This window comes from Elgaria multicarinata, chromosome 6, assembly GCF_023053635.1.
Source record: "Elgaria multicarinata webbii isolate HBS135686 ecotype San Diego chromosome 6, rElgMul1.1.pri, whole genome shotgun sequence".
Classification (NCBI taxonomy): domain Eukaryota; kingdom Metazoa; phylum Chordata; class Lepidosauria; order Squamata; family Anguidae; genus Elgaria; species Elgaria multicarinata.
In genome coordinates this window covers 88,302,697-88,327,900 of record NC_086176.1, presented here as the reverse complement: position 1 = coordinate 88,327,900, position 25,204 = coordinate 88,302,697, and the positions used below count along the sequence as shown (strand labels likewise).

At 40.9% G+C, this 25,204-nt stretch overlaps 1 protein-coding gene across 3 annotated transcripts in view; it reads right to left on the bottom strand.

The window, feature by feature from the left end:
- Positions 1-25,204, bottom strand: part of ADAMTS6 (ADAM metallopeptidase with thrombospondin type 1 motif 6) — a 194,104-nt gene that overhangs the window by 86,854 nt on the left and 82,046 nt on the right. For all 3 annotated transcript variants that reach the window (XM_063128018.1, XM_063128020.1, XM_063128019.1), the window contains exons 10-11: positions 22,184-22,330; positions 16,100-16,241 (exon numbers count right to left, since the gene is read on the bottom strand). In XM_063128018.1, coding sequence (XP_062984088.1) covers positions 16,100-16,241; positions 22,184-22,330 — 289 coding nt within the window. The remainder of the gene's footprint in view (positions 1-16,099; positions 16,242-22,183; positions 22,331-25,204) is intronic.

Here is a 25,204-nt window from a genome sequence, read left to right as displayed (position 1 = left end):
GTGGCCCTTCCATGAAATTCCTGATACGTGTGACTGATAAATTTCTCCTACAGAAAGTGGAGGAAGGAACTAGAGGATCAGCTATCCTTGACTTCATACTGACTAACAGGGGTGACATAGTCAATTAAGTGACAGTTACAGGAACTCTGGGGGAAAGTGACCATGTCATACTTGAGTTCTTGATTTTAAAGGAAGCAAAAGCTGGGTATAGCCAGACGCATACTCTGAATTTTAAGAAAGCTGATTTTAATAAATTCAGAACTATGATAAGTAAGGTCCCATGGCAAGTGAGCCTAATGAGAAAAGGAATACAAGATGGGTTGGGTTTTTTTTTTTAAAGGAAATTTTAAAGGCACCATTACAAACAATTTCAACAAGAAAAAAGATAGAAGACAACAGAAGAAAACAATGTGGCTCCATGAAAAGCTTAGAGGTGACCTGAAAACAATTATTATTATTATTATTATTATTATTATTATTATTATTTATTACATTTCTATACCGCCCAATAGCTGGAGCTCTCTGGACGGTTCACAAAACAACAAAAAAGATACATATAGGAAGTGGAAGGAAGGCCAAGCTACAAAAAAAGACTATAGACAGGTAGCACAGAAGTGCCGAACTGGCATCAGGAAGGTAGAGCTGAGAAAGAGCTGAGACTAGCGAGGGATGCTAAAAGCAATAAAAAGGCTTTCTTCAGATACGTGAATAGTAAAAGACAGAGAAAAGAAATGGTAGTTCAACTGCTTCATGAGGATGGCAAATTGATAACAGGTGACAAAGAAAAGGCTGAAGCGCTCAATTCCTACTTTGGCTCAGTCTTCTCCAAAAGGTGGGTATATGGCAAAAGTGAGGTACAAGCTGAAGGGGAAAGATTGAGATTGAAACAAATGGTCAAGTTTGAGATTGATAAACAAATGGTCAAGGAACACCTAATTTCTTTGAGCGAGTTCAAATATCCAGGGCCCGATGAACTGCATCCTAGAGTTATAAAGGAGCTAGCAGAAGAACTCTCAGAACCACTTGTCAAATCATGGAAGACAAGTAAAGTGCCAGACAACTGGAGGAGGGCTAACGTTGTCCCTATCTTCAAAAAGGACAAAAAAGAGGAACCTCGGACTGTTTATTGACGTTTCCCGCCTGCTTATCTCTCTAAAGTCAGTGATTTACGAAAGCCTCTAGTTCTGGGTACCACACTTCAAGAAGGATGCTGACAAGCTAGAGGTGGTTCAGAGGAGGGAAACAAGGATGATCAGGGGTCTGGAAACAAAGCCCTATGGGGAGAGACTGAAAGAACTGGGCATGTTTAACCGGAAGAAGAGAAGATTGAGGGGAGACATGATAGCACTCTTCAAATACTTGAAAGGTTGTCACACAGAGGAGGGCCAGGATCTCTTCTTGATCATCCCAGAGCGTAGGACACAGAATAATGGGCTCAAGTTACAGGAAGCCAGATTCCGGCTGGACATGAGGAAAAACTTATCCCATCATCACTGCAGACTCCTGTGCCTTTGGTACTGTTCTGACCAGACATGGAGCCAGCCTGGCTCTCACAGTCCACTTCGAGGCTTGCTTTTGGGTTCAAGGCTCATTCCATGCAGTGTGACAGAACCCTCACTAGTTCCTATTCCCTGATGTTCCATGGATATAGGGAGGCCAAAAAACTAAAGCATAAGTCCTCTGCCCCCACCATTCAAATGAATCAAACAATAAAAAAAGAATTACTAAGGATCAGTCAAAGACCCAGTCATTGACTGTCGGTACCTGTACTGTCTTAGCACCAACACCTTTGGCAACAACACCATATATCTTGGTAACAATGCCTTCAGCACCACCTTCAGTACAATTAACCCAGATGCCTAAATTCCATTCCTGGCTCAAACAGCACAAAACTTTGCTGTCTCTTCCACTAATGTTGTTTTCCCCTATTCCTGTCCTGGAGAAGATGCAGCACCTGCAGGAACACCATTCTTCCAATGAGGTCAAGGTGACTGGATCCATGTTGGAAGAGGAAATTAAGGGAGAGATCTTCTACTCAGAGTCACATCCATACCTGTTCTCCAATAGGCTCTCCTCATGGCTGTTCTCTTCGTTGCTTCATTCTCTTCGTTCACCAAGCATATGCAATGGATCACCAGATTCATGCTATTTCAGTAGCTACTTGGAACAGAGAGGATGGATGACTACATGGAGAGAGTTTCCCTATCATCATGCAGCCTGTAGTATCGAGTACCCTCATCTTGACAGCAGTAGACAACATAGCCCAAACCACACCTCCCATGTCCGCTTCCTCAGGGGAGGTCACCACAATGGCACTTGTGAAATCCACTGCCACCCTAACTGTCCCTACACTGGATCTGGAGGAATATCAATCCAACTCTTATCCAATCTCATCAGACGTGCCCTCTACATCCTGTCCTGCTGCTAATGTTGGGGATCAGACACTGCATCTCCAGTGGAGAATGGGGTGCACACAGAGCAAGCGCTCAGGATGGTGCAGTCTCTTGGGTTACACTTCATTCAGCTATCTCCACCAATTAAAGACCCAGACTTCTTTACCCACCCAAGTTACTATATCCATGCTCCCAGTGCTATTACAAGTTGTGAAGGACCCATGGCACAATTCCTCCACTGACTGTAAGATGGTTACCATGGGAAGAAAATTCTTCTTTCCAACAGTGTATTGGCTTTACTTGCCTGCACCCCTGCTGTTCATGCTTCTAAATGTTCATAACAGATTGTTAATTTTTCCATCTTCACGCTTGTTTTCTAAAGTCTATGGCTCTCCATTAAATTTTCAAAGGAGAGTAATGGCATTACGATCACTTGCTAGAGGTCTCAATTGTCAATTTACTAAGAACCTATTGATGTCTAAGGCCATAGCTAGACGGGGCAAAATTCCGGGGTGATCCCCAGGATCGTCCCTGTCCATCCACATGACGCACAGTGGATCCCGGAATCAAGGAGGGATGGCCCCTCCCTTGCCCTGGGATCTCACCCTACCCTTTAGGCCCATTTTTTCCGTGGTCTCGGGCTCAGCCCATGTGGCCAGGCGCTGTGGTTTGTCCCGGCGATTCATGGTTCCTCGCGAGGAGCCAGGAACCGCACATGGGGTGCAGAGCTCCTCGGGAGCTCTATGCCCATCGGGGGTGGTGTGGGGAGAGCAGGGAAATTAATTTCTTTTTTTTAAAATAATTATCTTCTGCGCATGAGCGCTCAAGCACTCCAGTCTCTTTAAAGATTAAAAAATGGCGGGCGTGACACCTCTCCCTCTGAGGTCATCATGTGCTGCATGTAAACAGAGGGGGGATCTCGCGATAAAAACATTGTGAGATCTTCACCCCTCCATCATGCCATAACAAGTAGGTCTAGCTAAGGCCTCAATCTTAGTTAAGGCATCATGTGTTTGGAAAAGACTTCTGGACTTCTATATCAATCATTCATTCTTCTACATCAAAGGTAAGCAGGTTCTTTTGTGCTATGAGCCCATATGGTAATTTGAGAAACTGTCCTTGGCACCACCACAAAATGGTTACCATAAGAGGCATGGCAAAGAACATATAACCCAATCAAAAGTCTGAGTACAAGGTAGAGATGAGCTCTGATCCGCCAGCACACTAAACCACTCCTTTGAACCTACAGTTTTCCACACCAACAGAAACCTATTTCACAGCAATCCAAGCTGTTAGTAAGAAAATGTATTAATGTTTTTTTAAAAAATGTGGTAGAGGTTGGACACCTTGATGGGCACACCAAGAAAGGTGTCAGGGTGACATTTGTTCCCACCAGTGCCTCTTCTAGGTTGTACCCATGTATCAAGATAATCAGAAAGCCAGTAATTTGGATTTTATAACCTTAGCTTCATATAGAAATACCTTTACAGAATTAAGATTTAATGTTAATACCCTCTGCTTTTTTAGAAGCCATTATAAAAAAATTAATAGCAGAACAGTGTTATTTCTGTGTTTTGTAAAAATGTAACTGAGAATATTGTCCATTATGTTACCCAATGTCTTTTTTATAAGGACCCATGTGAAAAATATTTGTCTGTGTTTAGGCTCAGGAATTCAGAAATTTAGTGAATTTGTATGTTTTCTGTTTGATAATGAGAAATATGTTATCTTGCATGTTTCTTTATTAGTGCTAGCAGTCAGAAAATTGAGAACTAAATTTGTTGTTCAACACTAAATATTCCTTTTGTTTTGTTATGGCTTATAGCTAAACAATAAAATTACTATTACTATTACTACTACTACTACTACTTTACAGCAGCTCCCTCCCTCTGGATCTTAAATTAATAAGCCTACATAACTATCAGCGTTTCTATGGGAAAAAGTGGTGTCCTTCTTCAACTACCTCCCAGAAGACAAGCAAGAGTTGGCCAATGTCTTCTATGAGGTATATTAAACAACAGATAAACATGTCTCGACAAACCACTGATTGCAGTCAAAGGCAATAGGTGGAGCCATAGCCATACATAAACAAGCATGGCTACAAATTGCAGGACATACTCAGGAGGCAAGGTCGCAGATTGAGAACCTTCCCTTTGAAGGTGAGGGATAGTTTAATACAAAGATGGACAATACACTGGTCAGAGTCCAGAAAATAAAGACTACAGCATGTCATATGAGTCTACATATTCAGCCATCCCATTACTCTCAGTCCAAGCCATGGATTAGGCTTTTTTATTTATTTATTTATTTATTTATTACATTTTTATACTGCCCATCAGCCGAAACTCTCTGGGTACTGCACAATTGAAAACCATAAAATACAACAAATATAAATATAAAAAATTAAAATGTTTAAAAGGCAATATAAAACCAGCTACATTAAAGACCAGGGGAACCCTGTGTAAAAAGGTATGTCTTCAGGAGGCGTTTAAAAGATATTGTTTTCCGCCTCCCAAACCGCACAAAAGAGGGTCCTCCAGAGGGTGGGTGCCGCCACAGAGAAGGCCTGCCGCCAAGGTTCTTCATGTTGGTAAACTTCATGGTCACTGAGCACTAGATCCTCTGAACAACAATTGTCTCATGCATCCAAGAGCTCATTCCTCATCTCCAAATTCCACACCACCTTTGCTGCAAAGCCTGCAGACTATTCTAAGCTGCAACGTTGATAACAAGACCTATCACTACAAAACCTATTCTGTTCCTTGGCCTTGTGCTCGGTACCACACTCTCTTGCTTTTCCAACACAGATTACTTGGACTGAGACTGAGATAATTACTCTCAGTACCGAAGAAACAGGACATCTCCCAGTTGGCACCATTTTCAGCACCACCTCCATTGTAATGTAACCTTCACCATATCAAGACCTCCAGACCCGGTACATCTTTTCGATCATTCACAATAACTACATCATCAAGTTTGACTCCTTTCGCCCATCACAGAATCCATTTCACCAATGAATACCTAAGGCAGTCTTTTTTCTCTCTCCAGGTACTTTACTATCCTCAGAAACGACAGCAGGCTAGTCGACCACTCCGAGAACCAGTGTTACAGAAAAGCAACCTGTACTTTTCTATCTCACAAACAATCCTTTTCTTAAGCCATTGTGATGTGGTCTTACCAGTGAATAGCCACACAAAAACCCAGTAGGTAGAGTTCCATCCATCTCACCCCATTCTCCTCCCCGAATGGGTCCCAGATTTAAAAAATCAAGATGCATGTTTACACAGTCTTCCATGCAATTAATTGGTGTTTAAGATCATGAAATTCGTTGCTGTTCAGGATCCTTACAAGTATTAGCTGTGGCACAATATTGATACAATAGCCCTGTGGTATTTCCAGCAGATGGAAGTGTACCCGCTGCAGCACAATGCTCTTTAGCCTTGATGAGCTGCAATATGATTCTGAGGAGGATTTTTGTGTGTGTGTAAATCAATTCTGAGGGATAGTGAAAGATTTGAGAAAAGAAAGGGAATGGAAAGACCAAAGGGAGAATGAATAAAAACCACGGGCTAGAGAAGACAGTGGAGGAGAGAATTGCTGCTGAATAAATAGGCTGTTTTAATCGATTTCCTTGTGATGTTTTGCATTGTGTTGTATTGTACTCGTTTAAATATTTGTATAGTATTTTATATTTTTAACTGTTTCATTTTAATAAATAAATACCCTCACAGCATTCACCCAAAAGCAGTTTTGAGACACAGAATGATGGCCTGATCATCTGCTTCTTGGTAACCAGTCCTCTCTACATATCTTCTTCACGGCCCAGACCTACCTCATTGGTTTCTTTCTATTAGTGTTCAACTATCTGGTTAACTTGCTAAGGTATTGATTTTGTACCAAATAGTAATTTCCACAATTTTTCAAGCAGTGCTACTTTTGGCTCCAGGCACCACCACCGAGACAACGTGGATTCAAAAAGGCAGTGCATCAAGACCATCATGGAAGGCAAAGAGTAAAGCCTCTTCAACTCACCATGCTAGAGTCCCAATGCATGTATAATACATAGGCCGTTTCTACACCTGCCTTTTTCCCCGGGATCATCCCAGGATCATACCTGTGCATCCAAATGACACACAGGGGATCCCGGGAGCAGGCAAGAACGATCCCTTCATTTTCCTGGGATAATCCTTAGGTGTAGAAAGGGCCATAAGTTTGACCCTGAGAGGTCACATTCCATAACTAAAGGAATAGGCATTGCGCACAGAATCCCTGGGTTCCCTTTGTAACATAGAACTCCCCTTCAAACTTTGGAGTACTAATAGTATTCTAGTTTTAGAATGAGACTGAGCATGTACTACATAACTTCATCAGTGGTTGTTGCCCTAGGCTTTAATGGGCCAGGAAAACTTTAATAACTTTTGAACCTTGGCCCAGAATCCCATCAAACTCATGATGAATTGGCTTCCTCACTAAGCTTGAATAAAATACGTTAGAGTTTTTCACCAAAATGTGAAAGAAATATATGACATCCCTGTTTAAAAATGGGAGTAAAAAGGATACTTTTCAACTTGCTGTACATGTGACAATCTTTATTGCGATTCGTTTGGAATTTGACACAATCATAGACCTCATCGCATAGATTACAGTTGCCAAGTTTCAAGATATTAGTGCAACATGTGTATTTTTATAAGCAATATAATTTGAGGCTTATAATGGCAGAACCTTTATTTGCTACTCAAGTTAACTAAAGGGGGACTGCTGTGTCCCTTTAATATATGCACATACAAACATATATTGGAAGCCAAGAACAAAGTATGGCACACCGAAAGTCTATAAAAGGTACTGTAATAGTAATACAGAATGCAAAGATCTAGGATCTATTTCCAACTCGGCACTAGCAGAAAGGAGCTTTACAGATAATAAAATGCACCATAGCAAGTCTACCATCTGCATAAAGCATTCAGCTCTATAAAAATGCTTCAAGTCTCAGTCTACCTAATATGTCTGCGGATTTGAAGCAAATGAAAAAATAAATACATTATTTCTTAACTACAAAATTTCTACATTAAATTCACAAATAAATTGAAAGAGAAGAATAAGTTCATTTCTGAATTAGTCCAGAGGCAAATTATAATCAGTCTCTTCGCAGGTGATAAAGGGGATGTAGAATGTGCGAAAAAGGCACATACAGGAAACTGCCCAGAGAACTTGCATTATGTGACAGCTATATAAATATTTTCTTGCATTCTTCCATGTATAAATACTGTATCGGTATAGTAATAGTGTTAGTAACTAAAGAGTATAGAAAGAATAAATCCAACTACACATATTGCAAAAGTACCACAGTAGACTTCAGATACAACTATTAAGAACATAAGAGGAGCCATGCTGGCTGAGACCAACGGTCTATCTGATCCAGCATTCTGTTCACACATTGGCTAACCCCTGTTGACCAGGAATCCACAAGCAGGATACGAGAGCAACAGCAACTGCTGGTGTACATAGGCTTACTGCCTGTGATACTGACTATTACTCCTATAGTAGCATCAGCATTGTAACTACCAACAAAACACTGCTGTTGTGGGTTAATGATTCATGTGTGCCTGGTGATCACACAGAGGTTTACACTTAGGTACAACTAGAGTGATGTTATGTAATTGCAGCATTGTTGCAGTTGTATCTCCAAGTTCAAATTTGTTGAATGGAGAAGAACATAATAGAACATACTGGAATAATCTAGCTTCAAAGTTCAGCAAGATTTATGGATATGTTAATGTGAGATGTTAATCATCTCACTCATAAGATGATACGTTTTTAAATTTAGGACATATATGAATAACAGTAGATAAACATGAAAAAAAATATAGAGCCAAGGAGATAGATAGAATTAGAAAGAAAGGATTAGGAAAACTTGTAAGATATAAATGAATATACTACTTACAAAAAAAGTAACTATGTACCTTGATCTGGCAGGAAAGAATCCCAGTAGAGTTAATTAAACCTTAATAGCTCCATTCAGTCAAAAGAGGTGAGCTTGAAATCTCTTTTATGTCCCTCATTCTTCCTTTGTCTACATTGGGAATGGCTAATCTTTTTCTCTTAAGGGCCACAAAACTCAGAGGGTTTGCTGGGAGACTGCCTGCTGGTGACAAAGACATTGGAGGGTGGAGCCAGAGCCATCTGACTTCTTTCTTAAGGTCATCACCACCCCACACAATTTCTCTCTCTCATTTCCCATGTACATGCACATGGTCTCTCTCTCTCTCTCTCTCTCTCTCTCTCTCACACACACCAGATCTGTAGTTTGAAAGAGCTCTTTTCTCCCTGTAAGGTAGAGGGCAGGAAAGACTCAGGTAGAACATGCCAGAAACACCAGTGGCATTTTGCAGGCCACAGGTTGCCCCACTATACATGTCATTAGTAGCGAGATAGATCTGATCATGAGGGCAATGGTCCACCTCAGCTCCAGCTAGTGAGGGGAATGGGCATAGGCGTGCGCAGCACATTTCATTAGGGGGTTCAGCCAGGGGTTGTTTTTTTTAAGGTAAACATTGATTAAATATATAGTAATAAAGGACTTTTTTCCATTCATCAAACAAACAAAATAAACGAAAACTGAAGTAAACTGTATTTTTTTTAATTAACAAGTAATCTGTACTTTAAAAATACACCATTTAAAATGGAGACTCTGAATACTATTTTTTTGCTGTAGTGATAACCAGGCATATATAAAGATACAGTCAATTTTCACCATCTTTAAATTTAATCAGATAATGACCTAATCCAAACTTACTAAAACAGATTCACATTTAAAACAGATTCTATCACATTAACAACAATGAGTGTCATCTTAAGTTCCAGCACCATACAGAGAATACACCATACATCAAATGCCCTAATAATGATTTTAAAAGATTGCCCTGTGTGCTGCTGAGCAAAGAATTTGGAATGAGGTCCAGGAGAGAGACTTCTGGGGTGAATATAGTGAGGACGAGGGGTGGCTGCGAGCCTAGCGTAAGAGAGGGCTGGCTGGCAAGATTTGGAAAACTTGGGGGAGTGTAGGAGATCTGGAACTAGGGGCATCTCTGGAAGGCCGCGAAGGGGCTATTGGCAGAAGACAGGAGATGAAGGAGAAAAGAGAGGATGGGAAACCGTCACAAGGGCACATCAGTCTTCTTTACTGATCAATTGTAAGCCGCTCCGGGAGACTTTTAGGCTGAGGTACGGGATAAAAATACTCTAAATAAAAATACTCTAAATAAAATAAGGGCAAAAGAAGAGGATTGGCGTAGGGGGAGCCCTGGGGAAAGAAGAGAGAGAAATGCCCCTATGTGTGGGGTAGAAGAGGGAGAGAGGGTGCAGACAGGAGAGGTATGAGTGTCCCGGAGGGGAAAGGAAACAGAGGTAATGTTTAGCCTTGAGGAGAAGCCTGAGGGGAGACATGATAGCACTCTTCAAATACTTGAAAGATTGACACACACAGGAGGGCCAGGATCTCTTCTCGATCATCCCAGAGTGCAGGACATGGAATAATGGGCTCAAGTTACAGGAAGTCAGATTCCAGCTGGACATCAGGAAAAACCTCCTGACTGTTAGAGCAGTATGACAGTAGAACCAGTTACCTAGGAAGGTTGTGGGCTCTCCCACACTAGAGGCATTCAAGAAGCAGCTGGACAACCACCTGTCAGAGATGCTTTAAGGTGGATTCCTGCATTGAGCAGGACTTGATGGCCTTATAGACCTCTTCCAACTCTATTATTCTATGATTCTATGAAAACAGTAGTGTAGATCCTGCCTGAGACACCTGGGCCCTGTACACCTAGGAAACCCAATGCATGTTGTTCAGTATCTAAATAAGAGCCAGCTCTTGCCAGGGCTGGTCCAAGACATTTTGCTGCCCAAAGCAGAATAGCAAATGACATGACCCCCCACCCCACCCCCAAACTCACAGTGCCAAGCCAGTAAAGTCATTTTGGCACTTGAGGCCAGTGGACAACAGCTTATTATGCCATAATAAAGTTGTGAGTCTTCCAGATCTCACAGGATACTTTACAGCTTTTAAACACAAAAGAAGAAGAGGACTATACCACAACCTGGCCTTGTGGGTCATGTAACCAGCAAGTCCAGTCCAGAAAGGAAATCCAGACACAAGCAATTCAAGCCAAACCACACCACATACCCACATACTGTATAAGAAGTCCTACAATTCTCAGCATACCCCAGCCAGCCATGCTGGCTAGGGGATTCTAGGAGTTGAAGGACTTTTTTCTGTCTAAACATGCATAAAATTGTGCCTTTAACTTATCATGTCACACTAACAGGAATACAGGAATCAAATAGGATTTCCTTCTTCAGTGGGACACACTTACTTAGGAGTAAGTACCATTTTGTTATAGGAAAGGATAATATATTTTTAATTAAAATTTAAAAATAACTATCACCTGGTACAGAGTTTTCCTATGGAAGACCTGGCTGGTTCACTGTTGTAATTATTTGATTGGGACTGAAGTAGAGGGGCACTAATTTTGCTGTACTTATTGTCTTTAAATATGGTTAAATATCCCAGTGTGGGATGTACTTATTGTCTTTAAATATGGTTAAATATCCCACAGTTACCTTGCTATTCTATTTCTACAATTCTTTTTCTCCTGTCCTTTCTTCATCCTCTCTTCATTTTCAGGCTGCATCCGGTGCACATTTACCTCAGAGTAAGTTTGATTGATCTCAGTGGGGCTTACTTCTGAGTAGACATACATAGGATTGTGCTGCAGCTCTGTTTTAAAGTGACACAAGAGACACACATACCATATTTACCAAAAGAATGGCTTGAAAAATAAATATTGTAGAGCTAGGAACAGTGTAGGCCCCTGACTGTAAGCCCCACTGCTGGCCGGCCTTCTCCCCCTCACCTCCTTCGCATGTGGTGCTCTTCTCTTCCTCCTCATTGCTGCTGCCAGCTCTCCTCTGTGAGGAGAGCTGGCAGCAGGTCTCTTCCAGTGGTCTCTGTGAATTGGAAATGGGAGAGCAGCCCTTCTCCCCGAACATCTGTCTTTGCCCCTGAAGGAACGCGCCTGACGAGTGAATTGCGGGAAGCGCGGCATCCCCTCGCCCACCCGCCCGCACGCCGGCCACTCTCCCTGCTCTGGCCCTTCGTGGGGAAAGAGAAAGGCGGAAGGAGGTAACTGGGGAAAGCAGCGGAGAAACGCACCCACAAAGGTCTCCGCTCCTCAGGGAAGCCCAAACGGCACTTACTGGCCCCGCCATACACCTAGCCAGGCCCCGCCCCCGCCAGGCCCAGCAGCAGGAACCGCAGCTGTGGCCACAACGAGGCGCGGAGCCGGAGGAGGAGCAGGAACCGGAGTGGGGCGGGCGCAGCCGCTGGAGCGGCTTCTGACGGGCGGCGCTGCACATTTCCCTCTGACCCGTCTCCGGAGTGACGGCTCCTGGCTCGGCCCGCAGCGGCCTCAGAGGGGGTTCAGCAAGGACGGGGCAAACATGGCGGCGGCGGCACATTAGGGGGTTCAATGGAACCCTCTGCACCCCCTGTGCGCACGCCAATGGGAATGGGCTATATCACTTCAACTTAGCAGTCCTTCCTCCTTGTAATATGCAGTATTCAATTCCACACAAGTACATGTGCCAAACAGATCCATTCATATGCTCACATATGCTTTTGTCTTTCTCATACGAAGTCCTCACTACACACACAAACAACTCCATATTTCCCCAGGAAGAACACTCCCATTACCCCATATGTTTTTCAACTCCAAAGCCAACCAATGATTGCATGCGATTGAGGTGTCACTGCCACAAACTATGCATTTTAAAGTCAGGTTTAGTATTAAGTATTAATGCCACCATTAGGCTCATTTATGGAAGGGAGAAGTAGCAAATATAAGGGACTACTTAAGAACCACTTAAGTACTCTTGCATGTTCCAGTAGTACAGAAATGTACTACAGTATAGAAATAAGACAACTGTCCTGCTCCGATATGAACCTGACAGGTTTTTAAGTTTTTCATCGGTGTCGTACACTGGGTGCCCTACACTGAGTGTCCCACCTTAGGACGTGAAGTTAATGGCTCAGGGATAGGGGTTGCTTGGTAGTAGAGACACGTAAGAAATTTGTTCAGTTCATATTTCAATGCAAACTTACCAAATTTGCACTTCCCAAACATGAAATGGAATGCAGTTATATATCTAATTCATTTAGATGTTGAAATCTGTACTTTTTAAGTTTATGCTGTTCACACAAAAAATGTGCACAGAAATGCACCCCTTTGAAATGGTGCATACAAAAATGCATATATTTGGGGAAATATGCACAAAAACCCTTTTCAATAGGAACATTGTTTGCAAAAATGCAAAAAAAAAAAAAAAAAAGGCCCCTGCCAAAGGAAGTAAGGCAGGTGGCTACCAGGAGGAGGGCCTTTTCTGCTGTGGCACCCCGGCTGTGGAATGAGCTCCCTAAGGAGGTTCGCTTGGCACCTACATTATATTATTTTAGACGCCAGGTGAAGACTTTTTTATTCTCCCAATATTTTAACAGTCTATATAAATAAATAATAATAATAATAATAATAATAATAATAAATTAATTTTAACTTTGCTGTTTTAAATTTGCATTTTAAATTTGCATTTTTGCATTGCTGCTGTTTTTATCTTGGTTGTGCTTTTATATTGTATTTTATATTATGGTTTTATACTATTGTTTTGTTTTGAATTGTCTTAAATTTGTAAACCGCTCAGAGAGCTTCGGCTATTGGGCGGTATAGAAATGCAATAAATAAATAAATTTGAAAATACATGCACAAAAAGTGTATACATAGAAAAATGCACATATGAATTTCATATGGCAAAAAAAACCCTGCAATCTAATCAGGAAACAGGAGAGAATGAACGTGGCAGTGCAAATATAAGGAACTGGGTGAATTCAAGCTTGACAGATTCACCTATCCCAATTTGAGTGGCATTTATTTATTTAAAATATTTGTATCTCGCCCTATATCATTAAGATCTCAGGGTGGTGTACAGATGTAGCATGCCAGATATGGCATGTCATCTGTGGAATTCCCTCCCCTTAACGATTCACCTTATATCAAATCTAATACTTTTTAGGAGTCAGATACAAAGCCCTGTTTTCCTGCTGTTTTTATACTGTTGTTTTTATGTATCTGATGGTGTTTAAATTTTGTATACTTTTAATGTTTACTGTTTTTAGCTTTTGTAAACCACCCAGAGAGCTTCAGCTGTGAGGTGGTATATAAATGCAATAAAATAAGTAAATAAAATAATAATGATTTTTAGTGGCCTTGGTGCTCTGAATGATCTTTAAATATTGTAAATAAATAAAAAAATCTGTGTTGGTTTTTATTGCTGTTTTAAATTCCTTCTGTGGCTGTTGCTATTTGCTGTCTTTTATTTTTGTTTTTATCACATTACTTGTTTTAAATAGTTGCTTTATTAGCTGAAGTCCATCCATTGAATACAACTACACAGTTGTCAACACAACGTTGAATATACGGCTTGCATAGTGTTTTAAACAGCATTTTAAGCTACCTCAGAATTTTTAAGCAAAATTAAATAAAATAAGGATGATTCCTAAGTGATTCTCTGAAGCTGGCTGTAATGTTATAATGGCAGAAGCTATAGGATAGCAGGCTTTCATTTAATATGTTGATCCAAATTCATCCTGTTACACTAGATTCCTTGAACATCAAATCCCTGGTGTAAAGTTATTAGAAAGCTTATGTTCTCTTCTGGGTAATTTGAAAAATGCAGTGAGTGTTAGGCATGAGTTAAATTTATCATCATCATCATCATCATCAATAATAATAATAATAATAGTTATTATATCTGCTACAAATACAGCGCCAAGCTGGAGGAGGGGCAGAGGACACTGCGAGGATAGGTCAGGTTTTTGCCACTCTTGCCTGGCATCCCTGTAGCCCTGTCAAACAAGACACGCAGACCCCAGGCTGCCAGTTTCACAGGTCACAACAAGGCACCCCAAATAATCCAAATGAAAACAAGCCACCCTGAACAATCCAACAAGCCATGAGTTCTCAGGATGGCTTGTGCGTGGTTTACAACCCTTGCACAAGCTGTTGTGCTGGGTTCAGACAACACAACAAGCCACTCTGAAATAAATAAGAGTGACATCCCACCATGGGATGTTGTATTGTGTGAACCAGGTCAATACGTAACCCTAAAACCTCCACAAGATCATAAGAGTCTGCAGGTAGGCAGAATGGCCCAGAACCTCCTATGCACAGTCAAAACCTTTTCCTATAGTTCTTTGAAGTCCACCCACTGAATACAACTACACAATGTTGTCAACACTACATTGAATATACATCTTGAAAATAAAAGGTATGATGTGCTTGCTCAATGGCAGCATGCCCAGTACTAACACTCCAGTAAAAATTAAAACATAATATATCTTGTGTTGATACTTCTCATAATAAAAATTATGTCTTCAAACCTTCTGATACTGAACACAATCTAAAAATGTGATGACTAGTGTCAGAGAAAAGAAGAAAGAAGAGTACCAAAGTATTTAGACTGAATATAAAGAGGAGGGAAGCAGAAGAAGGGGAGAAGGGGGAGTTTAAATGAAAACAATAAAAGCCTCTGCTGAGAAATCAAGTATCAGAGACCTAACCAGTTAGCCAGCCAAACTCACACAACTTTTAAATCCATCACTATATGAGCTGCCAAGAGTCATCCCAAGAATAATATTGTACTTATCACCCAAGGGATATTAAAAATGAATTCCCTTTGTACTATAGCTCTAACAGAAGTGATTAGTGCAAGTGATTAGATATATTATTATACAAATAGTTTTTTAGACTTGCCTAAACATTATAATTTTTAAAAAGTCTTTGATTTAAAAAGTATATAAAATAATATGTAACTTGGCAACAAAAATCTTCAAAATGTACTTTTAATACCATTTTCATATTTAAACACAGCTGATGACTGATAGATACTGTAGAATCAGCATAACTGATATTTTAGCCTACAAATTACTCTATCAGTTCTCTGAACTACAGTATATGGCATATTATTTTAAACAATTTTGAAGGGGATATTTTAATTATTATTAAATAATAATACTCTTATTAAATAGGAAGAGGATGAAGGAATATATTTGTAACACCACCCTTTACATTTTTCCTCTGTGTGATTCAGTATTATTATCATTATATGTAGCAGCAGTGTCACTAACACCATTGCTGTTATTTTTATTACTTTTTCTTAATAGCAAGAAGAAATAAATACAATTTAATAGTCTTTGAATATTTAACACCCATCTTACATAACTGAAACATTAAGTTTAACATATAACGAAAGATGTATCATGAAATTTCCACCGGAAAGTTTAATATCTTATGAATTTGTTTTACCAGACATTAGCAGCAGTTTTATAACTAATCAAGTAATCAGGAATGGGTCCAATGAATTGGCTAAAGCTTTAAGATCGTCTGCCTGATTTTGAGGGAAATTGCTCAGTTCATTCTTAGTCAAACATTTGGGATCAGAATATATACAAATTACTCAAGCAAAAGATGCAGCATAAATACCTCTCATTCATTATTGAAAACTATGTCACTGATTATTGCATCTCACTAACATTTATGTCATGAATAAATATATAGAAATAGCTAAGCAGGACACTTAACATAAGGAGTAAGCCTTCTTACCCCATATTTACACTGGCGTGATGTTGCTCCATACTGGAAGCGACACTGTTCATCAGCATCATACACCTGACCAGGGGCCACTGCAGGATAAAGGAAGTCACGTTTGGGAGGCTCATTATCAAGGCAAGTACCACGGCCTGAACTGACAACATAAAGGAACAAAGAAATTAGGATTATTATTAGGAATATCATAACCGTTCAAATCCATATCTGGCTCTTGTTGTGTGAAACAGATGTAACAATTAAACATATGCTGAAATGATACACTTATAAATATAGAATTAGTAAGAAATTAAAAGATTAGAAACTTTTTTCATTGATTAGTAGGCTACTATTAGGAAATAAAATGGCCCTATATCGCTATCTGTACACACACAAACACACACACACACACACACACACACACACCACTTATTTTAACTGAAAATGAGTTGGATCCAAAGATCTGTGAGAAGGCTGGGGCACTCTTGTCTTCTGAAAATGGAATGGTGGTAACGATTTTCACCACCATACTTCTGCAGCCCCTTGTACAATCTGCTCCCAATAGTTGTATATCCCTCTGGATCAATAGAGGAGGTGGTGTGGCATGGTATGGGGCTGCAGGGAGAAGGGGAGTCATGAAAAATTCACCTCCTCTTCTATTTGCCGAAGCCTCCTCTGGATTGAAACCTTTCTCAAACAGAAGGACTGTTTACAGAATGTGTCTTCTGAATCCAACCCATAATCACCACATATGCAGAATAACTAACAGACAAGTGGTAAATTAATATAATGGTATTCTACAAACCTCAACAAACAAAAGTGAATGTTCCCATGGGCACACTGAACTAGCAACATTATTCTTTGAAACCTTGGTTTTCATATAGAATTATGGCCCATTGCTTTCAAAAGAACTCACTTTAATGTAAGTGCCCCAGGGATGTTGTCATTACTATTAGGGCTGTGCTCCGCTTCTCTTCGGTTCTTAGAAGCGATAGTGAAGCGGGGGGCTTCGCCTCCGTTATAGGCAGAGGAGAAGCGAGTTGGGGGGCTAGCAAAGCATAGCAAAGAGAAGCAACCACAAGCGAATCGATGCGCTTTTCGCGAAGCGCTCTGTCCGCCATTTTGGATATTTTTCCTCATAGGATTGCGTTGCGGAAAAGATTAGTGTATAACTTTTTTGTTTTGAAACCCACATCCCTGAAACTCACTGTGTTTAAAGAGTTGTGGTTGGGGGTCATTTGTGGCGATTTTCAGACTTTTTCATTGTGTGGTTTGCTTGCTATTAATTTCTTTAGAATGGCTAAAAGCGGGAGGGGTAAGGCTTTTTTGAAGTGATGAAAGGCAGATTCAACTCCCAATTGTGATCACCTGATGAAGCATCCTCCAATCCCAATGTTAGAGGGGGGAATAAGCAAAACGGGATACTTAGTAACTTGGGATACTGGGTAACTTTTCTTTCTTTGTCTGAATGGACTTTTTCCAGTTTTTTAAAAAAACAGTAGCCCCACCAAACGCACAAACACAACTTTAATTCATATACTACTAAGTAAATAAATAACAGATAGGAAACACAGCACTGCTACCCACCCTAACCTTGGTGAACAACTGAATAGATGTGGTGCAAGTGGATGATGTCCATAGGGCATGTGGACTTGCCCAGTGCACACTCCTGCCCTTGGAGGGTCATCAGAACCCTCCAAAGGATAGCCAGTGGAGAAGCCAAGGAGCAACACAAGTTGAAGTGTGATGCAGCTTCTCAAAGATTGGTACCTAGACAGGACCAGTCAAATTGGCACAATAGTTCCCCCTCCTCTGGGCACGTCCACTTTCCTCTTACTGGTAAAAGACAGACATAGCCTTTTTTAAAATTCTTGTTGTTGTTGTGATTCAGCAACACTGCTGCTTTTAATTCCACCCCTCCTGTGTTTATTTATTTATTTATTAAATTTATATACCACCCCATAGCCAAAGCTCTCCTGTCTTTCCCTCTTCAGTGAAGTCAGGCTTTCATTGTGGTTCAACTTCTTATTGTTGTTGTGATTATTATTATTATTATTAATAATAATAATAATAATAGTACTGCAATTATTAATGTTATTGTTGTTGTTTAATAATGGCTGTGATCACAGTGCAGTCAATCAACTCTGAAGCAAGGATCACAAAGCTTTACTCTTATCCTCTTAGCCCCCTATTAGTTATGGGATGCAAAAGAAAAGGCATCTCTCTGTGCTGTTCCCGCCTCACAAGGACGGTTTGAAGCAATCCTTGGCTCACTTACTTGTGCCCCCAGAAATGTCTGCTGCATGCCTGCCTTCCCACCTCTGCCTGGGTGCTGTTGTTGTGGGGTATCTGCTGGGACTTACTTCCCCATAGATCTATTTATTTATTTATTTATTTATTGCACGAAGCTCTCTAGGCGGTTTACAAATCTATGGCATAGTCGTACATCTCTGCCTGCCTTTCTGCCCTCCTGGTGCCTGGGAGATGTACCAGATGATGGGCTTTGTGGTTCAACCCCACAAGCCTTTGGCATGCTTGCTCCCACTGCTACAGGGGCATGCTGCCTGTCCTCCTGTGCCCATCCCACAGGGACGGTTCGTGCATGTCTTGCTTTGACTCAGGGTATCCTTCCTTGTGATAAAAGGCGGCTGCATTGCGCGCTTACCCTGTTTAAGATTTGTGTGCATTTTTGAAGTGTTTCACCTGAGATGAAGATCCTTATTTAGAAAAAATCTTTATTCCCCCAAATCATCTTTCCTATTGATTGCTATGGGCAAGCGCTTTGCAATGGATCCTTATGGGCAGGTATGGAAAGATGTCGGAGCTATTAGCATTTCTGAAAATGGGATGTAGGATTTTCAAAAATTCCCCAAAAATCACTGGAGCGAACGCTCGGATTTCCTTCCAACTGGGCATGAATGTGGATACATGGATAAGCTCTCATGGTACCGATTTTGAGGTTTGTTACATGAAAACTGATGGCGTTCTCGAAAGGGGTGTGAATTGGGGTTAGGGGGGTGATGCTTAAAAAGAAGAGAAAAATCGCTAAAAATCAGGCATGCTCGGATTTGCTTGGAGCTTGGCATGAATGTGGATACATGGATAAGCTCTCATGGTGCCGATTTTGAGGTTTGTAAAGTTAACAGTAAAAAAGTTATAGGTGTTTGAATTTCAATGCAAGTCTATGGGGGGGGGGAAACACGGAGCTCCGATTCGGATCTGGAGCTCCACAGCAGAGCGGACCATAGGCGGATTGACGCGGGGTGGACCCGATCTGGAAGTTGCGGATCGGGATCCAGAGCGGATCGGGGGGTCCGTGCACAGTCCTAATTACTATGATTCAGAAATATAGCACTTCATACTTACAAAGAGTTTTATGATTATTATTTTTATTTTGTTCAACCTTAAAATGTTTGATGTGCGGGTAGTTCACTACATTTTCCATTTTACAGATGAAGCTGAGTGGGAGTAGCTTGCTGAAAGCTTTCAGTGAGCCTATAGCGGAACTTAAACTTGAACCCCAATCTCTCAAGTTCACATTTAAAACTTTGCTCCAAATCTTATGCGGTACTCTGGCTTTCAGAATTGGAATAAAGACTGGCTTAAATCCAAGGCCTTCTTCATAAAAGTAAGTTAGACTGGAATTCAAAGTATTTAAGAGCAGCTCTTAATATATAAAAGTTTTTAGGAGGAAAATAGACGTTAGTTGGAATTGCTTACAAGATAACTAAAATTTGTATGAATTACTAGAATAATTGGACACTTGCTCAAATGGAAAAAAACCCAGACTTGTTTAGTTAGGATGCTTTGTACATACCAAGTCTAGAACCCTAAACACACTTAAAAGAGAATAACCCGTATTCAACACAATAGGATGTATTTTAGAGTAAACATTAAGTGTGCATAAATGAGATGCTGGTTCATTTTCATTCACATGTAGTTAATATTTTTAGACTGCCATCCAATACACACGTACCTGGGAGTAAGCCCCATTGAAAAAATGGGATTTACTTTGGAACAGACATGCATAGGATTTCACTGCTAAAATGGTATTGTGGTGACATTATTATTATTTTGCTAACATTCTTTCAAATTTTGCAATCCATCCTGCCAAAAAAAAGTATTTTCCATACACTTTGCTAAAGATGAATAATTTTACAAGTCAATTTTCTATAACTATTGCTTAGATAACAAGTGTTTCAAATTGAGATTTCAAAAAATGGGGTACGGCGTCAGTACTTTTCAAACCTAATTCATTTGTTTCCCCAAATGATTATACCAAGCTTCTAAAAGTTTCTAAATTCCTTTAGAAAAACAAACAAAAACCTAGATACTCAGAATGAGGTATCTGCATAACTAGATAATTTTGATCTAAACTAATGCACAGAAGGAACAAATAAACTGGTATACGAACAAGGGCCTAATCCAAAATTTCATGTTTGCATTGGAGCATATATTAAATTGTCATGTATTTTGGCTCTCCGCATTCACTTCTATGAAGGAACACAGCATTTCCTTCTCCACTGCACTTATTAAGGAATTTCTTGACAGTAATGTGTACATCACAGCCTGTACCGAGGAAACAGATTACTTGAGTGGGGTTGTGGAATATGAAACATGCATACATCTTAAATATAGGTCTCATGGTTCTTAGGAAACTAAATAATTATTTGATGACTTAATTGTTTATATGTGCCATTCAAAAGCCCCCTAACGCCACTGGCACAAAAGCAGTTTCCCTCCCAATGCTAGAAGCACCTTTGGGGAGTATAGAGATTTCTACCAGAATTGTGACATGAGCATAAAGAGTTAAAAGCCCTTCTTTGTTTGCTATTATCCTAATCCTGGGAGGGACAATTCCTATTTAATTTTTTTAAAAAAAAAAACCATATAAGACCACATGATGTATTTAACATAGTATGTAGTTTGGCCCTCATATATTCAGTTCTTACTTCACCGTGGTTATTTTGTGACATGCCAGCTCACTATACAGAAGACAATGGGATTCTGGATGTTTAGTGATGGGGTGAAAATCTGCCTGGGCCTGCGAGGTTAGCGGATTTTCCTGCATCTGTCCGTCCCGGGCAACCGATGGATGTGCCCGGCAGATTTGCACCCCATCACTGGCTGCAGGACAAAGGGGGTGCAGGTCTGAGCAGAACTCAGTTCTGCCCTGACCTGCGCACGCCCTTCATCCTTTCCCCTGCTGTGTTAATGGAGGCCCGCATTAAAGTAACAGGGGGAAATAATTTCCCCAGGGCTGGGGAAATCCCATATTTTTCCTCTCCATTCTAATGGCGGCGGCCACCATTAGAGTGGAGGGAGGAAATACGCAATTTCCCCAGCCTTCGGGAAATCATGTCTCCCCCCGCTCATGCCTATCATCACTTTAAAGGATTAAGAGGGCCTTTAAAGCCATAGTCGGCGGGGGTGGGGGATAAGGCAAAGTGCACTTTTTGGGGCCTCTGGAAAGTGCACAATTCCCCCTGGCATGTTATTAGCCCAGAACGCCATTGCCTCCCCCACACCTTTAAGGCCACGATTGGTGCAATGGGGAAGGAGGCAAAACGTGCTTTCTGGAGCCTTCAGAAAGTGCACAATTCTCCTAGCAGCTATTGGCGCGGAGGGAGGGAGGCAAAGTGTGCTTTCCGTGGCCTCGGGAAACTGCAATTCCCACAGTAATGGTGTGCCTTGGGAATTGCGCACTTTCTGGAGGACCTGGAAAGTGTGCATTGCCAAGCGCTCTGGAGTTCTCTAATCCCTAGGCATGCAACAAAAAAGCCAGATAGTTACTCAAATACACATACACCCAAATCAGCTAGTTGAGGTTGGATCACTGTAGCAAGCATCTCTTCTTGCCTCTCACACCCATTTCCACTCCCCCAAAACTGGATCAGCATTGTCAAACCTGACAGCGTTGACCATCTCTTTGCCGAGGGAGATCCTGATGTACAACAGCATATACACAATCCACTGCTATGTGCAAACATTTCTGGATAAGGGCTCATGGGTAAACATTATCATTCTATATTCACCCCAGCAGAGTATGATGGCATGTTTTTCCCCCCAAGAATCCATGATCTCTCTTAAGAGACGACTTACTCTAAAAAACTGGTGATATAATCCCTGCTGCAGGCTGACCATGAGAAGGGGTTGGTGTTTGCTGTAATGTGAGCTGCCATAAGTTTTGCTGCTTCATGACCTTTGGTCCCACAAGAATTTCCAATTCCATCATGGTTCATACCAAAACTGTCCAAAAGAATAGAAGAGAAGGGAGAGAGAGTCCATTATTTTTATACAGAAACTATTACAACTTTATAAGATCTTCATATACACTTCATATTGAAAAGTATATTCAGTGAACAAAAATTAAATAAAAGGTAAAAGGGTTTAACACAAAAATTTAGGCTGGAGATCTTATTTATTTATTTCTCATATTTTTACCCCACTCCTCAGCCAAAAATGGCTCTCGTAGCAGCTTAAAATCAATTAGCAAAGAAGACAGCCCCTGCTTCTTTAGATTTTACAATCTAAAAAAGACATGACACACAAGGAAAAGGAGTTTGGGAGGAAAGAGGGAAAAGAGAGAGAGAGAAATTAAGTAGACCGACAACAGGGCTAATTGTATTGTCTTGCTCCCGAAGGAGGGGGGTTGAACTAGAGCAGGCCCTGATGTTTCCTCTGCCTGTTCCTATTCCCTTGCTCTTTCTTCTTCCCCACAGGGTCAAGATGTCAGTTAGCCATGGGGCAGGGGCAGAGGAGAGTCCAACTGGAGCCTTTGCCTGCTCCTGTCCCCTTGCTCCTTCTTCTTCCCCACAGGGTCAAGATATCAGTTAGCCATGGGGCAGGGGCAGAGGAGAGTCCAACTGGAGCCTTTGCCTGCTCCTGTCCCCTTGCTCTTTCTTCTTCCCCACAGGGTCAAGATGTCAGTTAGCCCTCGGTGGAGTGAAGAGTCCAACTGGAGCAAGCCCTGATGTTTCCTCTGCCTGCTCCTGTCCCCTTGCTCTTTCTTCTTCCCCACAGGGTCAAGACATCTTACACATGCATAAGACACTGTTACTATTCACACCTTCCTTTTATAAAAAGCCTGCAAAGAAATTCAATTTAGTTCAATTTTACTACATTTTACAGCAAATTCTTATGCATGTTTACTTGGGAGTCCCAATGCATTCAATGGGGCTTACTCCCAAGTTAGTGCTACATCGGATTGCAGCCCTAGTAATCTTCACAATGTGATTGCATAAAAAGAGATTCAAGGAAGTTAAAGTAGTCACTGAGATTAGTAAAAGGAAGATATTAAGAAGCTAGACAATATTTTCTATTATAAACTGACATGATAACTCAGAATGATGTGTAGGAACCTAACTACATGTGACATTAAATGCATTACTTGCAGCAAAATCAGATTTTAAAAGTAAAATAAATAAATAAGAAAAAACAAGCATGGGGGAGCCTGATCCAGAATGGAACCACAGTGCACCGAGAGGGGAAGTTTAACCCTTCCGTCCCCTGCTGTGATCCTGAAAAAAGGTAACATCTGAACTACAAATAGCAATTGTAGCAGTGGGAGCTTTTTTTTCTTTTCCTATTGCTATTTGTAGAGCAGAGGTGGAAGGGAAAGTTTAACTTCCCCTCTCTGTGTGCTCTGGTCCTGTTCCAGACTGGACTTCCCCGCAATTGGTTTTAATTTTAAAAAATGGATATTCCTGGAAGGAATGCATTTAATGTCGCATGTAGTTATTCCCTTAAATATCTAAAACCTCAGCATGCGTGTTGAGACGCATTGAGACGCATAGGTTGAGACGCATAGGTTACAGACTATGGGATTACTATGTTCAAGCACCATTGACGTACATGGGACTATAATAGTGTAACTGAATTTCTTCCTCTAGCCATTTATTTCTTGCTCTAACCACTCTATTATTTAAACAGTGATTAATCACGATTTTCCAAGCATTTCTGATAGATATATCTATTCTCTGACATAAGGATTAGAATTTATTATTTAAACTCATTGGCTCAATTCAGACATTACACAAACTATGGTTTCACTAACCATGGTTTGAAATCCAAACTGCGGCTTGAACTTCCAAATGTTCAACAGTTAAACCATAGTTTATGGGTGCTTGTCAGCTTTTCTTTTCTGCTCCACTCAATTTCATAAATGTGTATGTTCACTCCCATTTCCATAGGGAACAGCCAATTCAGATATCACCCCAGACTAAAGGAATTATTTATTTATTTATTTATTTATTTATTTATTTATTTATTACATTTCTATACCGCCCAATAGCCGGAGCTCTCTGCCTAGGAACATAGGAAGTTCTCTTCTACTCAGTCATATCGTTGATCTATCCTGTCATTGGCTACACTGACTGGCAGTGCTTCTCCAAGGTCTCAGGTAGAGATCTTCCCAACCCTGCTACCTGAGATTCTTAAAATGCAATCCTATTGATTGCCTTCTTGGTGATTGGAAGCCCCCAAACTTGGAGGCATCCAATTGTCCAATGCAGGGCAGGAGGAGCAGAAGAGGCGAAGATCGTCCTCCAACCCTGCAGATTTTGCTAGATGGGCTTTTTAGACTATCTGGGGCCAACTTGGACACTTGCCCAAGAACCATAGGATTGCTCTACTAGAGTGGGGCTACCCGAGATTCAATCTTGGACTTTTTGCATGCAAAGCATGTGCTTTACCACTAAACTACAATCTCTTCCACAGTTAAGCTTCCTTAACAATGTTTGTCATGATGTCTAAACTGAGCTATTATCAGCACATTGGAATTCAATTCTTAGAAATATAACCTCTCAAGTTAAACATAAATGTATTTCCCTCAATCTTTTGACACTGCTTCCTCTTGTTTTCCTGAACAATTTGCTTCTCTACCTGACGCCTTTGCTAGACTTAACTGAAAATCTGGGGGAGAGGAGGGGAGACCTCACGTTGTGAATAGCGCGCAACCTTGCTCTCATTTACACATAAGGCACGACGGCCTCAAGAAGAGAGGCGTTGCACCTGCCATTTTTTTTATTTTTCAAAGGGCCGGCTGCACATGAGTGCTGGAGCGACTAAAGGTAGGAGTGTGTTGTTGTTTTTTTTAAAAAAAATTGATTTCCTCGCTCCCCC